Source organism: Nylanderia fulva, unplaced genomic scaffold, assembly GCF_048542155.1.
Source record: "Nylanderia fulva isolate GAGA-0341 unplaced genomic scaffold, ASM4854215v1 Scaffold3, whole genome shotgun sequence".
Taxonomy (NCBI): Eukaryota; Metazoa; Arthropoda; class Insecta; order Hymenoptera; family Formicidae; genus Nylanderia; species Nylanderia fulva.
Genome location: NW_028190368.1, coordinates 4,083,484 through 4,100,345, shown reverse-complemented (window position 1 = coordinate 4,100,345; position 16,862 = coordinate 4,083,484). Strand labels below are relative to the sequence as shown.

The 16,862-nt window shown below is 24.9% G+C and overlaps 4 protein-coding genes across 5 annotated transcripts in view; 3 read left to right on the top strand and 1 right to left on the bottom strand.

Annotated features, from left to right (window-relative positions):
* On the top strand, nucleotides 1–5,062 carry LOC114931002 (uncharacterized). Its single transcript, XM_085484399.1, has 8 exons — nucleotides 1–81; nucleotides 1,328–1,406; nucleotides 1,667–2,110; nucleotides 2,434–2,589; nucleotides 2,852–3,301; nucleotides 3,626–3,775; nucleotides 4,473–4,662; nucleotides 4,772–5,062. The coding sequence occupies exons 2-7, from the start codon at nucleotides 1,348–1,350 to the stop codon at nucleotides 4,555–4,557; spliced, it is 1,344 nt and encodes a 447-aa protein (XP_085340525.1). The 5' UTR covers nucleotides 1–81; nucleotides 1,328–1,347; the 3' UTR covers nucleotides 4,558–4,662; nucleotides 4,772–5,062.
* The window catches only part of Dop2R (dopamine D2-like receptor), a 256,875-nt gene that overhangs the window by 23,991 nt on the left and 216,022 nt on the right, over nucleotides 1–16,862 (bottom strand). The window lies entirely within an intron of this gene.
* Nucleotides 5,248–12,225, top strand: LOC146722567 (uncharacterized). The gene is made up of 5 exons (XM_085484400.1): nucleotides 5,248–5,535; nucleotides 10,176–10,254; nucleotides 10,521–10,964; nucleotides 11,313–11,462; nucleotides 11,728–12,225. Exons 2-5 carry the CDS (start codon nucleotides 10,196–10,198, stop codon nucleotides 12,176–12,178), a joined length of 1,104 nt encoding a protein of 367 aa, XP_085340526.1. The 5' UTR covers nucleotides 5,248–5,535; nucleotides 10,176–10,195; the 3' UTR covers nucleotides 12,179–12,225.
* LOC114929208 (uncharacterized) lies at nucleotides 12,505–16,479 on the top strand. The gene is made up of 6 exons (XM_085484238.1): nucleotides 12,505–12,648; nucleotides 12,911–13,360; nucleotides 13,685–13,834; nucleotides 15,456–15,647; nucleotides 15,756–15,947; nucleotides 16,055–16,479. Exons 2-6 carry the CDS (start codon nucleotides 13,038–13,040, stop codon nucleotides 16,245–16,247), a joined length of 1,050 nt encoding a protein of 349 aa, XP_085340364.1. The 5' UTR covers nucleotides 12,505–12,648; nucleotides 12,911–13,037; the 3' UTR covers nucleotides 16,248–16,479.

The following is a 16,862-nucleotide window of genomic DNA, read 5'->3' as shown; positions in this document are numbered from 1 at the left end:
TTCGTTAAAATAATTCTTTCTATCCAGTAGTGCACGATCAACGATACAAAGCAGATATCATTATAGCCACGTCGAGCGAAGGTAATAAACTGATTATAGAATTCTATCAAAAAACAATAGTTCATGTAATATTTGTAATAATTTTTATTAATTCTATCGAATACAAAATTAAATTTTAATAAAATCCTGAAAAAGTATACATAGTGATGGTTAACAAAGTCATGTTTCATCATCAAATCACTCACAAAAAATTTAGCAATTTTATTAAAATATTTCGTTACAAAATAAACTATATTACAAAAGAATGAATTACAAAATATCAAAAAAAGTTCTGTTATAAAACTGACCCTAAAACCACACACAAGAATATATTGAATATTAATAAATAACATAATTAAATTATAATTTTGTTTTTCTTAATCATTTATATGTATATCTATATTTTGTGTTGTTTGTGTTTACGTACATTTGTAAGTTTTAAACAGAATAGTATATGTATCATAAGTAATGAAATAAAATTCAGACTTTAAAAATGTAATTTTGTCACAGATATTAGATATATACTATTTTAGTACCAATTTCGAAAAAATCGGTCCATAAATATGCAATTGCGTGGGTGGGTGCGTGGGTGGAGGTGTAAAACTTAAAAAAAACCACAAAACATCCATCCCCGAAAAATTTGCAACATTTTAGTACCTGTTTTACGAAAATCGGTCCATAAATGTGAAAGTAGTTCACGGTTAGACAGACATACAGACAGAAGGTGCTTATTATTATAGATATAAATATTTGAGGCTATTAATATAGCTAATATTATATTCAAATGCGATCGTATAAATATGCCATCTGTTGTATTTTATACTCTTGTAATCTATAACAATTTAAATAGGTTGTTGTAATATCTATTTATAATTTTATTAAATTAAATAAGTATAATAATTAAATAGTTAAGCAAAAATATTTGTATTTAAATAATAAGTGTATGTCGAATTTATAAAAATAATAAAAAAAGATTGAAATTTAAATTTTGTCGAGAAATGTTTAATAAAAATGTTTTATTAAGTTAAAATGTTGTACCCTATATATATATATATATATATATAGATGCCTATATATATATATATATATATATATAAATATATATATATATATATATATATATATATAGGCATCTATAAATGTTGTACCCTATATATATATAGGCATCTATAAATGTTGTACCCTATATATATATATATATAGATGTTTTATTAATAATAATAATTCATAATTATTTCAACATTCAAACTTACTTATTTTTGAATTTACCATGAAAATTTTATTGCAGATTATAATTATAAGAGGACAATGGAGATTACTGAAGAAGAAAGTTGTTCATCGAATCCACCTTGTGTATCTACCAATAAGTAATTATTTACACTGCTTTTTTTAGTGTAACATAAAACAAAATATCACAAAATTATTTTGACTTTTTTGAGAACATATAGCTTGTTAATTATCTACATATATATTAAGCATCGATATAGACACAAAATGTTTTAAACTTTTATCAAATGATTTACATTTATTATTTGTATTTAATAATTATACATTATGCACATGAATTACGAACATGACATTAAAATATATTGATTAATTCAGCAATTTGTACTTTTATTTTATGCAGAACATCAAGGTCTGATGAATGGATATGGCATTACTTTACAATATATAACGATGAATTTATCAAATGCGATATTTGTTTTAGTGTATTTAACCCCGATATAAAACACAGTTTAAAGATACATATGAGATCAAAACATTTAGCAATTTATAATAACTCAGAAACAAAATGGACACATTCTAAAATAGATCACAAATTTAAATGTAATTATTGTGATAATACTTATGAACCAGCATATAGAACTGGTTATTTGATAAACCACATAATAAATAGTCATAAACTTAATAAAGAAATAGCAAATAAACTCCAAACCTGGGTGATTGATCAATTCATTATTCCGAAATGCGAAATTTGCAAACAATTTAGTAAATACCATGCCTTTATATTTATGATACATTTAAAGAAAGTTCATGATGTCATTATACCTCAAGAATTCATACCACAGAGGTAAGAAGAATAATCGATAAAATTTTATTGCTATGTTTTTTATCTTTTATATGTCTTTTTATGTACAAAATGAACAGAAATGTGTACAATAAATAAAAAATAAATTTTAATTTTTAGAAAAATTAAAATATTTAATAAGTATTCAAATTGTATTAATTTAATTATGAAAAAATTGAAAAAAAATAGAAACTAAACTTTTCAATAAGAATTAATTAAATAAAAAAAAATTTTATTGTAATTAATAATTATTCATTGTACACATGGTTCAAGCGTCTTATAACATTGATTAATTTATCATTTTTGTTGTTAATTTTGTTATGCAGATTATCAATTAGATTAAAAAATCTTTTTGATCCTTGTAAAAATGTTGAAAACATTCCAACATCAACCAGCAATAATCATCAGCAGCCATCTATAATTAGAACTTACTTTAAGGATTATGATCCGACTTTTCATTCTTCCGATACATTTGACAATGAGTAATTATTTATACTGATTTCTCGATGTAACATAAAGTGGAATAATATGAAATTATAATTATATTGACTGTTTTACGAACATACAATTTGTTAATTATCTACATATTAAGCATCGATATATAAACACAAAATTAAAAAAAATTTTTTTCAAATGATTGACATCTATTATTTGTATTTAATAATTATACGTTATGCACAAGAATTACAAACAAAACTTTAAAATATTGATTAATTCAGCAATATGTACTTTTTATTTTTTAAGCAGAACATCAAGGTCTCGTGACTCGTGGTCATGGCATTACTTTACAATATATAACGGCGAATTTATCAAATGCGATATTTGTTTTGATGTATTCAATTACGATATAACACAGGGTTTAAAGACACATATGAGATCACAACATTCTGCAATTTATAATAACTCAGAAACAAAATGGACACATTCTAAAATAGATCACAAATTAAAATGCCATTATTGTGATAATACTTATGAACCAGTATATAGAACTGATAATATGATAAAACACATAAAAAATAGTCATAAACTTAATAAAGAAGTAGCAAATAAACTCCAAACCTGGGTGATTGATCAATTCATTATTCCGAAATGCGAAATTTGCAAACAATTTAGTAAATACCATGCCTTTATATTTATGATACATTTAAAGGAAGTTCATGATGTCATTGTACCTCAAGAATTCATACCACAGAGGTAAGAAGAATAATCGATAAAATTTTATTGCTATGTTTTTTATCTTTTATATGTCTCTTTATGTACAAAATGAACAGAAATGTGTACAATAAATAAAAAATAAATTTTAATTTTTAGAAAAATTAAAATATTTAATAAGTATTCAAATTGTATTAATTTAATTATGAAAAAATTGAGAAAAAATAGAAACTAAACTTTTCAATAAGAATTGCTTAAATAAGAAAAAAATTTTATTGTAATTAATAATTATTCATTGTACACATGGTTCAAGCGTCTTATAACATTGATTAATTTATAATTTTTGTTGTTAATTTTGTTATGCAGATTATCAATTAGATTAAAAAATCTTTTTAATCCTTGTAAAAATGTTGAAAACATTCCAACATCAACCAGCAATAATCATCAGCAGCCATCTATACTTAGAACTTACTTTAAGGATTATGATCCGACTTTTATTTCTTCCGATACATTTGAGTAATTATTTACACTGATTTGTCGATGTAACATAAAGTGGAATAATATGAAATTATAATTAGATTGACTGTTTTGCGAACAGTTTGTTTATTATCTGTTTATCAAGAAGCATCGACAGAAACAAATTTTTTAATATTATTTATAACATATATATATATATATATATACTATATATATATATATATATGTAACGTCATTACCGTTACCGTTACTTTTTTCGGTAACGGTCATTACTTTTTTCTATTTCTAACGGTAACGGTAACGTCGTTACATTTTTACAGTAACGCTAACGAATTAGCCGTTACTTTTATCGTTATTTTTTAGTTCTATCTGAGTTAATATTAAATTAATATATAATAAATAATAAAGATTGCATGCAATAAATGCAAATAAATATTTAATATTTAAGAAACGCTTCCTACATATAATTATACATTTTAATAGTAATAGGCTCTAGCATTACAAAAACCGAAAATGTAACAAAAAAGTAACAAATCGTTACTTTTTGAGTAACGGTAACGATAACGCGTTAATTTTTATAAACAGTAACGGTAACGCATTACTTTTATAGAGTAACGGTCGTAACTCTGTATGGGTCATATATATATATAATTTGTACAATTATGTGCATATAATTAACAAGCAAAACGTTAAGATATTTTAATTCAGGTATTTATATTTTCATAATTCTGTGCAGATTATCACATACTTCAAGCAATCTTTTAAGTTCTGGTAACGATACTGCAACATCAAGCAGTTTTTATCAGTCAATTGTCAGTTGACCTTACTGATTCTGAGGAATGTGTCGATATGTGTAATACAGAAGTGGAAAAGTTTTTGGAGTGTGATAAAGAAGAAAGTTATTCAATTATCCCGGTCGTAACTCTGTATGGGTCATATATATATATATAATTTGTACAATTATGTGCATATAATTAACAAGCAAAACGTTAAGATATTAATTCAAGATATTTATATTTTCACAATTCTGTGCAGATTATCAAATACTTCAAGCAATCTTTTAAGTTCTGGTAACGATACTGCCACATCAAGCAGTTTTTATCAGTCAATTGTTAGTACTGACCTTACTGATTCTGAGGATTGTGTCGATATGTGTGATACAGAAGTGGAAAAGTTTTTGGAGTGTGATAAAGAAGAAAGTTCAATTATCCCGTTTGATAAATATTAATGATTTATACTCTTTTCTCGATGTAATATAAAACAAAATAACATGAAATTATATTTAATTATATGAACTATTTTGCGAACATAGTTTGTTAATTATCAGGCAATTTGTTAGTTATCAAATTGCTTTTTTAAATTCTTCATATTTATAATTTTTTTACATTTATAATAAGACATTATATATTATAAAACATAAACTTATTATTAATTCTGCAAGAATAATTTTAAAAGTATTGTATTGATAAAAATATTTAATCAGACATATTTTTGTATTTGTTTTGAAATATATTGTTGATAGTCATTTTGATAATAATTGTTATAAAATATTCAACATAATAAAGAAAGTAGCATTTTTAAATAATTTTAATGATAAAAATGAGGACGTTAGACATATTTACACTGTGTATTAATATTTACATTCCTGTAACAAATCATACATTTTCCGGCGACCTTTCCCTTTTTTGTTAATAATATTTTATATTCTTCGTACAGTTTTCGTTAAAATAATTCTTTCTATCCAGTAGTGCACGATCAACGATACAAAGCAGATATCATTATAGCCACGTCGAGCGAAGGTAATAAACTGATTATAGAATTCTATCAAAAAACAATAGTTCATGTAATATTTGTAATAATTTTTATTAATTCTATCGAATACAAAATTAAATTTTAATAAAATCCTGAAAAAGTATACATAGTGATGGTTAACAAAGTCATGTTTCATCATCAAATCACTCACAAAAAATTTAGCAATTTTATTAAAATATTTCGTTACAAAATAAACTATATTACAAAAAAATGAATTACAAAATATCAAAAAAAGTTCTGTTATAAAACTGACCCTAAAACCACACACAAGAATATATTGAATATTAATAAATAACATAATTAAATTATAATTTTGTTTTTCTTAATCATTTATATGTATATCTATATTTTGTGTTGTTTGTGTTTACGTACATTTGTAAGTTTTAAACAGAATAGTATATGTATCATAAATAATGAAATAAAATTCAGACTTGAAAAATGTAATTTTGTCACAGATATTAGATATATACTATTTTAGTACCAATTTCGAAAAAATCGGTCCATAAATATGCAATTGCGTGGGTGGGTGCGTGGGTGGAGGTGTAAAACTTAAAAAAAACCACATAACATCCATCCCCGAAAAATTTGCAACATTTTAGTACCTGTTTTACGAAAATCGGTCCATAAATGTGAAAGTACCGGTTAGACAGACATACAGACAGATGGTGCTTATTATTATAGATATAAATATTTGAGGCTATTAATATAGCTAATATTATATTCAAATGCGATCGTATAAATATGCCATCTGTTGTATTTTATACTCTTGTAATCTATAACAATTTAAATAGGTTGTTGTAATATCTATTTATAATTTTATTAAATTAAATAAGTATAATAATTAAAATTAATTAATGAAAGGCTCGTATAAATTCAACAAAATTAAACAATCATATATAGTAGGCCAACTAAACGAGCAAATAAATAAGATGTAAAAATTTTTTTATTAATAGTTAAATCATTAAATTAACATTCCGTTACAGAATCGACAAATTGTAAACGTTTCGACTGCACTACAGTCTTTATCAATACATAAAAATTAAATATTAAAATATAAAGTTAGATGTTAAAAATACAAAGTTAGTTAAATATTAAAATATAAAATTGAAACGATTCTTCGCTGTTGACCAATAGATATGCAAGGCGATTGGTCTGAGATGCCAAGTTATGCGACATTTGAGCATGCTACGGATATAATACGCGAATTAAATCAATGTCAGAAAATATTAAAAAATCTTTCAACTTACATTATCGTTTTAACAAGTCCTTTTCCCCGATATTTCAAGTGTGTGTTGCGAAGTCTGAATACCAAATGTCAAAATAGAGAGCGTGATGTATTTATTTATTACCAATGTTTTTTCTAAATTATGATTCAGCAAATTTTTTAAGTATGTCAAAATAACTACTGTCTAACAATTCGGTGTCTGTATTTAAATTAATTCCATTTTTCTGTTCTTTAATGTGGATCATTTCGGATATTAGTCTTTTTTGGTAATTCTTTTCATGATCCATAATTTTAATATTGTCCCAGTCAAATGTATGTTGTTCGTTTAGAATGTGTTCCGTGATAACCGAATGTCTAGCAGAGTCTAATTTAATATTATTTTTATGTTCTTTAAGTCTCGTTCTTAGCTGTCTTTTTGTCTGTCCGACATATGTGGCGTCACAATCGTTGCAGTTCAATTTGTAAATAACATTAGAATTCGTGGGGCAATTATTTTTGTCCTTTTGAACTCTTATGAAGTCATTTAATTTTTTAATGCAACGATATCCTACCACTACGTCAGGTCTTCTTATTGCTGAAGCAACTTTCTCAGATATTGGATTCTATATATGGTATGACAAAATATTTAATGTTAGTATTAGTATTATTGGTATCTGTTATATTGTTATTATTAGGCTTGTTAAATTTTTTAGTTGAGAGATTTTTTAATCTGCGTTTTATTTCTGTGAAAATTAGATCAAGAGGATAACCGTTGGATAGCAAAATGTTAATAGCTTTCTCTATATTTTTTTTGTGAAATTGCGGATGTGATAGTAATAAAGCTCTATCTACCAAGTTATAAATTGTTCCTATTTTATGACAAGTCGGATGATTTGAAAAAAATGAAAGTAATCTACCTGAGAATGTCTTTTTGTGATACCAATCTAAATAAATTTTGTTATCTATTACTTTGATCAAATATTTTATTTACCAGAGCAGATAAAGGCAGCATTACAGTCGCACTAGAAAAAGAATTTTATATAAAAAAGTTGAGAGTCTCCTAGAAGACGATTCTACGTATACCATAGTTAAAAACAATCCAACAACAAAAATAGAAAAAGACCTCAATATTTGTTTAAAAAAATGGTTGAAAAAAGACTTCATCAACAAAAAGAATATTATTATTTATTTTCAAGCGACTCTCTTCTTCCTAAAGCTTATGGGCTCCCCAAGATCCACAAGGAAAATATTCCTTTTTAGACTAATAGTTTCCTCAATAAATACTTCTCTATATAATATTGCTTCTTTCTTTCATAAAATTTTAAAAGATAGCCTTCCTAGAGCGGACAGTTTTGTAAATAACAGTTTTGATATATGCAACATTCTATCAGGGAAAACAATACAAGACACCGACATAATAGCTTCATTGGACGTTGTTTCATTATTTACTAATGTTTCCGTAGATCTTGCATTAAACGGCATCAACAATAGATGGCATTTTATAGAGTCACACACAAAGATTCCCAAAAATGAATTCATAGGTATGATAAATTTATATTAACTTCTACATTTTTCACTTTTAATAACATAACTTACAAACAAATTTATGGGACTCCTATGGGTTCCCCACTTTCTCCGATCATTGCCGATATAGTCATGCAGGACTTGGAAACATTGGTAATTAGTAATTTAAATTGCGAAATGACTTTCTATTTCCGTTATGTAGACGACATTATTTTGTGCACTTCCGCTGACAATATTACATATGTTTTGAACGAATTCAACAATTATAACGATAGACTACAATTTACATTGGAAAAGGAGGATAATCGTTGTATAAGCTTTTTAGACATAATGATCAAAGTAATAGATAACAAAATTTATTTAGATTGGTATCACAAAAAGACATTCTCAGGTAGATTACTTTCATTTTTTTCAAATCATCCGACTTGTCATAAAATAGGAACAATTTATAACTTGGTAGATAGAGCTTTATTACTATCACATCCGCAATTTCACAAAAAAATATAGAGAAAGCTATTAACATTTTGCTATCCAACGGTTATCCTCTTGATCTAATTTTCACAGAAATAAAACGCAGATTAAAAATCTCTCAACTAAAAAATTTAACAAGCCTAATAATAACAATATAACAGATACCAATAATACTAATACTAACATTAAATATTTTGTCATACCATATATAGAACCAATATCTGAGAAAGTTGCTTCAGCAATAAGAAGACCTGACGTAGTGGTAGGATATCGTTGCATTAAAAAATTAAATGACTTCATAAGAGTTCAAAAGGACAAAATAATTGCCCCACGAATTCTAATGTTATTTACAAATTGAACTGCAACGATTGTGACGCCACATATGTCGGACAGACAAAAAGACAGCTAAGAACGAGACTTAAAGAACATAAAAATAATATTAAATTAGACTCTGCTAGACATTCGGTTATCACGGAACACATTCTAAACGAACAACATACATTTGACTGGGACAATATTAAAATTATGGATCATGAAAAGAATTACCAAAAAAGACTAATATCCGAAATGATCCACATTAAAGAACAGAAAAATGGAATTAATTTAAATACAGACACCGAATTGTTAGACAGTAGCTATTTTGACATACTCAAAAAATTTGCTGAATCATAATTTAGAAAAAACATTGGTAATAAATAAATACATCACGCTCTCTATTTTGACATTTGGTATTCAGACTTCGCAACACACACTTGAAATATCGGGGAAAAGGACTTGTTAAAACGATAATGTAAGTTGAAAGATTTTTTAATATTTTCTGACATTGATTTAATTCGCGTATTATATCCGTAGCATGCTCAAATGTCGCATAACTTGGCATCTCAGACCAATCGCCTTGCATATCTATTGGTCAACAGCGAAGAATCGTTTCAATTTTATATTTAATATTTAACTAACTTTGTATTTTTAACATCTAACTTTATATTTTAATATTTAATTTTTATGTATTGATAAAGACTGTAGTGCAGTCGAAACGTTTACAATTTATGTCGATTCTGTAACGGAATGTTAATTTAATGATTTAACTATTAATAAAAAAATTTTTACATCTTATTTATTTGCTCGTTTAGTTGGCCTACTATATATGATTGTTTAATTTTATAATAATTAAATAATTAAGCAAAAATATTTGTATTTAAATAATAAGTGTATGTCGAAATTATAAAAATAGTAAAAAAAGATTGAAATTTAAATTTTTGTCGAGAAATGTTTAATAAAATGTTGTATTAAATTAAAATGTTGTACCCTATATATATATATATATATATATATATATATATAGATGTTTTATTAATAATAATAATTCATAATTATTTCAACATTCAAACTTTACTTATTTTTGAATTTACCATGAAAATTTTATTGCAGATTATAATTATAAGAGGACAATGGAGATTACTGAAGAAGAAAGTTGTTCATCGTATCCACCTTGTGTTCCTACCAATAAGTAATTATTTACACTGCTTTTTTTAGTGTAACATAAAACAAAATATAACAAAATTATTTTGACTTTTTTGAGAACATATAGCTTGTTAATTATCTACAATACATATATATTAAGCATCGATATAGACACAAAATGTTTTAAACTTTTGTCAAATGATTTACATCTATTATTTGTATTTAATAATTATACGTTATGCACATGAATTACGAACAAGACATTAAAATATATTGATTAATTCAGCAATTTGTTCTTTTTATTTTATGCAGAACATCAAGGTCTGATGAATCGATATGGCATTACTTTACAATATATAACGGCGAATTTATCAAATGCAATATTTGTTTTGATGTATTCAACCACGATATAACACACGGTTTAAAGATGCATATGAGATCACAACATTCTGCAATTTATAATAACTCAGAAACAAAATGGACACATTCTAAAATAAATCACAAATTAAAATGCCATTATTGTGATAATTCTTATGAACCAATATATCGAACTGATTATTTGATAAACCACATAAAAAATAGTCATAAACTTAATAAAGAAATAGCAAATAAACTCCAAACCTGGGTGATTGATCAATTCATTATTCCGAAATGCGAAATTTGCAAACAATTTAGTAAATACCATGCCTTTATATTTATGATACATTTAAAGAAAGTTCATGATGTCATTGTACCTCAAGAATTCATACCACAGAGGTAAGAAGAATAATCGATAAAATTTTATTGCTATGTTTTTTATCTTTTATATGTCTTTTTATGTACAAAATGAACAGAAATGTGTACAATAAATAAAAAATAAATTTTAATTTTTAGAAAAATTAAAATATTTAATAAGTAAATTATTAAAATATTTAATAAGTATTCAAATTGTATTAATTTAATTATGAAAAAATTGAAAAAAAATAGAAACTAAACTTTTCAATAAGAATTGCTTAAATAAGAAAAAAATTTTATTGTAATTAATAATTATTCATTGTACACATGGTTCAAGCGTCTTATAACATTAATTAATTTATAATTGTTGTTGTTAATTTTGTTATGCAGATTATCAATTGAAATAAAAAATCTTTTTGATACTTGTAAAAATGTTGAAAACATTCCAACATCAACCAGCAATAATCATCAGCAGCCATCTATAATTAGAACTTACTTTAAGGATTATGATCCGACTTTTCATTCTTCCGATATATTTGAGTAATTATTTATATTGATTTCTCGATGTAACATAAAGTGGAATAATATGAAATTATAATTATATTGACTGTTTTACGAACATACAATTTGTTAATTATCTACATATTAAGCATCGATATATAAACACAAAATTAAAAAAAATTTTTTTCAAATAATTGACATCTATTATTTGTATTTAATAATTATACGTTATGCACAAGAATTACAAACAAAACTTTAAAATATTGATTAATTCAGCAATATGTACTTTTTATTTTTTAAACAGAACCTCAAGGTCTCGTGACTCGTGGTCATGGCATTACATTACAATATATAACGGCGAATTTATCAAATGCAATATTTGTTTTGATGTATTCAACCACGATATAACACACGGTTTAAAGATGCATATGAGATCACAACATTCTGCAATTTATAATAACTCAGAAACAAAATGGACACATTCTAAAATAGATCACAAATTAAAATGCCATTATTGTGATAAGTCTTATGAACCAATATATAGAACTGATTATTTGATAAACCACATAATAAATAGTCATAAACTTAATAAAGAAATAGCAAATAAACTCCAAACCTGGGTGATTGATCAATTCATTATTCCGAAATGCGAAATTTGCAAACAATTTAGTAAATACCATGCCTTTATATTTATGATACATTTAAAGGAAGTTCATGATGTCATTGTACCTCAAGAATTCATACCACAGAGGTAAGAAGAATAATCGATAAAATTTTATTGCTATGTTTTTTATCTTTTATATGTCTTTTTATGTACAAAATGAACAGAAATGTGTACAATAAATAAAAAATAAATTTTAATTTTTAGAAAAATTAAAATATTTAATAAGTATTCAAATTGTATTAATTTAAGTATAAAAAAATTGAAAAAAAATAGAAACTAAACTTTTCAATAAGAATTGCTTAAATAAGAAAAAAATTTTATTGTAATTAATAATTATTCATTGTACACATGGTTCAAGCGTCTTATAACATTGATTAATTTATAATTTTTGTTGTTAATTTTGTTATGCAAATTATCAATTAGATTAAAAAATCTTTTTGATCCTTGTAAAAATGTTGAAAACATTCCAACATCAATCAGCAATAATCATCAGCAGCCATCTATAATTAGAACTTACTTTAAGGATTATGATCCGACTTTTCATTCTTCCGATACATTTGAGTAATTATTTATACTGATTTCTCGATGTAACATAAAGTGGAATAATATGAAATTATAATTATATTGACTGTTTTACGAACATACAATTTGTTAATTATCTACATATTAAGCATCGATATATAAACACAAAATTAAAAAAAATTTTTTTCAAATGATTGACATCTATTATTTGTATTTAATAATTATACGTTATGCACAAGAATTACGAACAAAACTTTAAAATATTGATTAATTCAGCAATATGTACTTTTTATTTTTTAAGCAGAACCTCAAGGTCTCGTGACTCGTGGTCATGGCATTACTTTACAATATATAACGGCGAATTTATCAAATGCAATATTTGTTTTGATGTATTCAACAACGATATAACACACGGTTTAAAGCAACATATGAGATCACAACATTCTGCAATTTATAATAACTCAGAAACAAAATGGACACATTCTAAAATAAATCACAAATTAAAATGCCATTATTGTGATAATACTTATGAACCAGTATATAGAACTGATAATATGATAAAGCACATAAAAAATAGTCATAAACTTAATAAAGAAATAGCAAATAAACTCCAAACCTGGGTGATTGATCAATTCATTATTCCGAAATGCGAAATTTGCAAACAATTTAGTAAATACCATGCCTTTATATTTATGATACATTTAAAGAAAGTTCATGATGTCATTGTACCTCAAGAATTCATACCACAGAGGTAAGAAGAATAATCGATAAAATTTTATTGCTATGTTTTTTATCTTTTATATGTCTTTTTATGTACAAAATGAACAGAAATGTGTACAATAAATAAAAAATAAATTTTAATTTTTAGAAAAATTAAAATATTTAATAAGTATTCAAATTGTATTAATTTAATTATAAAAAAATTGAAAAAAAATAGAAACTAAACTTTTCAATAAGAATTGCTTAAATAAGAAAAAAATTTTATTGTAATTAATAATTATTCATTGTACACATGGTTCAAGCGTCTTATAACATTGATTAATTTATAATTTTTGTTGTTAATTTTGTTATGCAGATTATCAATTAGATTAAAAAATCTTTTTAATCCTTGTAAAAATGTTGAAAACATTCCAACATCAACCAGCAATAATCATCAGCAGCCATCTATACTTAGAACTTACTTTAAGGATTATGATCCGACTTTTATTTCTTCCGATACATTTGAGTAATTATTTACACTAATTTGTCGATGTAACATAAAGTGGAATAATATGAAATTATAATTATATTGGACTATTTTAAATTATCGTTTCAGATACATCACAAATAAATTTTATAATAACAAAATTAAAATATATTATTTAATATTAATTATATTTGTATTAATAATTATACGTTTCACCGTTACGTACACTTTTCGATAACTGTTCAAATTCACATTTGTCTATCTGTACGTAAGAACCTCAATTTTGACGTCGTCTAGCATTACTTACTATATAACGTCGTATTTTTCAATTCATTGGTTTTTGATAATTAAAACATATAAACGTAATAGCACAATAAATACAAACTCAATTTATATTAACAAACAATTGCACATTAAATAACATTCATAAATTAAAATGCCATTATGCGATAAAATCGAACAGTATAAAAGATAATCATAAAGTACTGAGTAAGAATGCATAACTTATAAATTAATACAAAAAACTCAAACCGGCATTATTCATAGTATTCGGTCGAACTTGAAACAATTGTAATATACACCTTTATATTTATGTACATTTAAATAATTCAAGTCAAACCTTAAGAATTTAATTTACGGTAAGAAATTATTCATAATTTCATTTCCTATTTTATTAATCTTTTAAGTTGTAATAACAGAATGCAACATAAGATTATCATAATTTTAGTAAAACCTTACTGATTTAGAATGTGTCAATTGGGATATCTAGAATGAAAAAATTTGAAATGAATAGAACTAAACTTTTAAAGATTCTTACCATAGAAAAATTTTATGTAATTAATATTATTCATTGTACACATTGGTTCATAGGTTTAACAACTAATTAAATTTGTTGTTCAGGTATTTATATTGATTATAATTGTGTAAATAATACTTTCAAATCTTTAATTCTGGGAACGAACTCCAACACAGCATATTTCATCAGTCATCTGTACGTTAGACTTCCTTAAGGATAGTTCCGACTTATTGTTGCGATAAGAATGAAGTATTTGTTGTACAAAAGTCAAGTTAAATAATTAATTGAATTATAATTATGGACTATTTGCAATTGTATATTATTTATCAATATGCATATCGACAAACAAAACTTTTTAAATATTTATAACATATATATTATATATTTATATTTTATATATGTAACGTACTTACGTTACTTTTCGGAACGGCTACTTTTTCTATCTGCAAGTCGGTAACGTCTTCTGTTACAGTACGCTAACGATCTAGCCGTTTTTTATCAGTCATTTTTAGTCTATCTGAGCTTAATATTAATTGAAATTGATAATAGTGTAAGATTGTGCAATAAGTAATAATTTATATTAAGAAACTTATACATATCGTACATTTAATAGTATAGCTCTAGCATTACAAACACCGAAAATGTAACAAAAAAGTAACAAATCGTTACTTTTTGAGTAACGGTAACGATAACGCGTTAATTTTTATAAACAGTAACGGTAACGCATTACTTTTATAGAGTAACGGTCGTAACTCTGTATGGGTCATATATATATATAATTTGTACAATTATGTGCATATAATTAACAAGCAAAACGTTAAGATATTTTAATTCAGGTATTTATATTTTCATAATTCTGTGCAGATTATCACATACTTCAAGCAATCTTTTAAGTTCTGGTAACGATACTGCAACATCAAGCAGTTTTTATCAGTCAATTGTCAGTACTGACCTTACTGATTCTGAGGAATGTGTCGATATGTGTGATACAGAAGTGGAAAAGTTTTTGGAGTGTGATAAAGAAGAAAGTTATTCAATTATCCCGGTCGTAACTCTGTATGGGTCATATATATATATAATTTGTACAATTATGTGCATATAATTAACAAGCAAAACGTTAAGATATTTTAATTCAGGTATTTATATTTTCATAATTCTGTGCAGATTATCACATACTTCAAGCAATCTTTTAAGTTCTGGTAACGATACTGCAACATCAAGCAGTTTTTATCAGTCAATTGTCAGTACTGACCTTACTGATTCTGAGGAATGTGTCGATATGTGTGATACAGAAGTGGAAAAGTTTTTGGAGTGTGATAAAGAAGAAAGTTATTCAATTATCCCGGTCGTAACTCTGTATGGGTCATATATATATATAATTTGTACAATTATGTGCATATAATTAACAAGCAAAACGTTAAGATATTAATTCAAGATATTTATATTTTCATCATTCTGTGCAGATTATCAAATACTTCAAGCAATCTTTTAAGTTCTGGTAACGATACTGCAACATCAAGCAGTTTTTATCAGTCAATTGTCAGTACTGACCTTACTGATTTTGAAGAATGTGTCGATATGTGTGATACAGAAGTGGAAAAGTTTTTGGAGTATGATAAAGAAGAAAGTTCAATTATCCCGTTTGATAAATATTAATGATTTATACTCTTTTCTCGATGTAATATAAAACAAAATAACATGAAATTATAATTATATGAACTATTTTGCGAATACAGTTTGTTAATTATCAGGCAATTTGTTAGTTATCAAGTTGCTTTTTTAAATTCTTCATATTTATAATTTTTTTACATTTATAATAAGACATTATATATTATAAAACATAAACTTATTATTAATTCTGCAAGAATAATTTTAAAAGTATTGTATTGATAAAAATATTTAATCAGACATATTTTTGTATTTGTTTTGAAATATATTGTTGATAGTCATTTTGATAATAATTGTTATAAAATATTCAACATAATAAAGAAAGTAGCATTTTTAAATAATTTTAATGATAAAAATGAGGACGTTAGACATATTTACACTGTGTATCAATATTTACATTCCTATAACAAATCATACATTTTCCGGCAACCTTTCCCTTTTTGTTAATAATATTTTATATTCTTCGTACAGTTTTCGTTTAAATAATTCTTTCTATCCAGTAGTGCACGATCAACGATACAAAGCAGATATCACTATATATATATATATATTGTATATATATATATACAATATATGCAATTTTGATTACTAATATGATCCTAT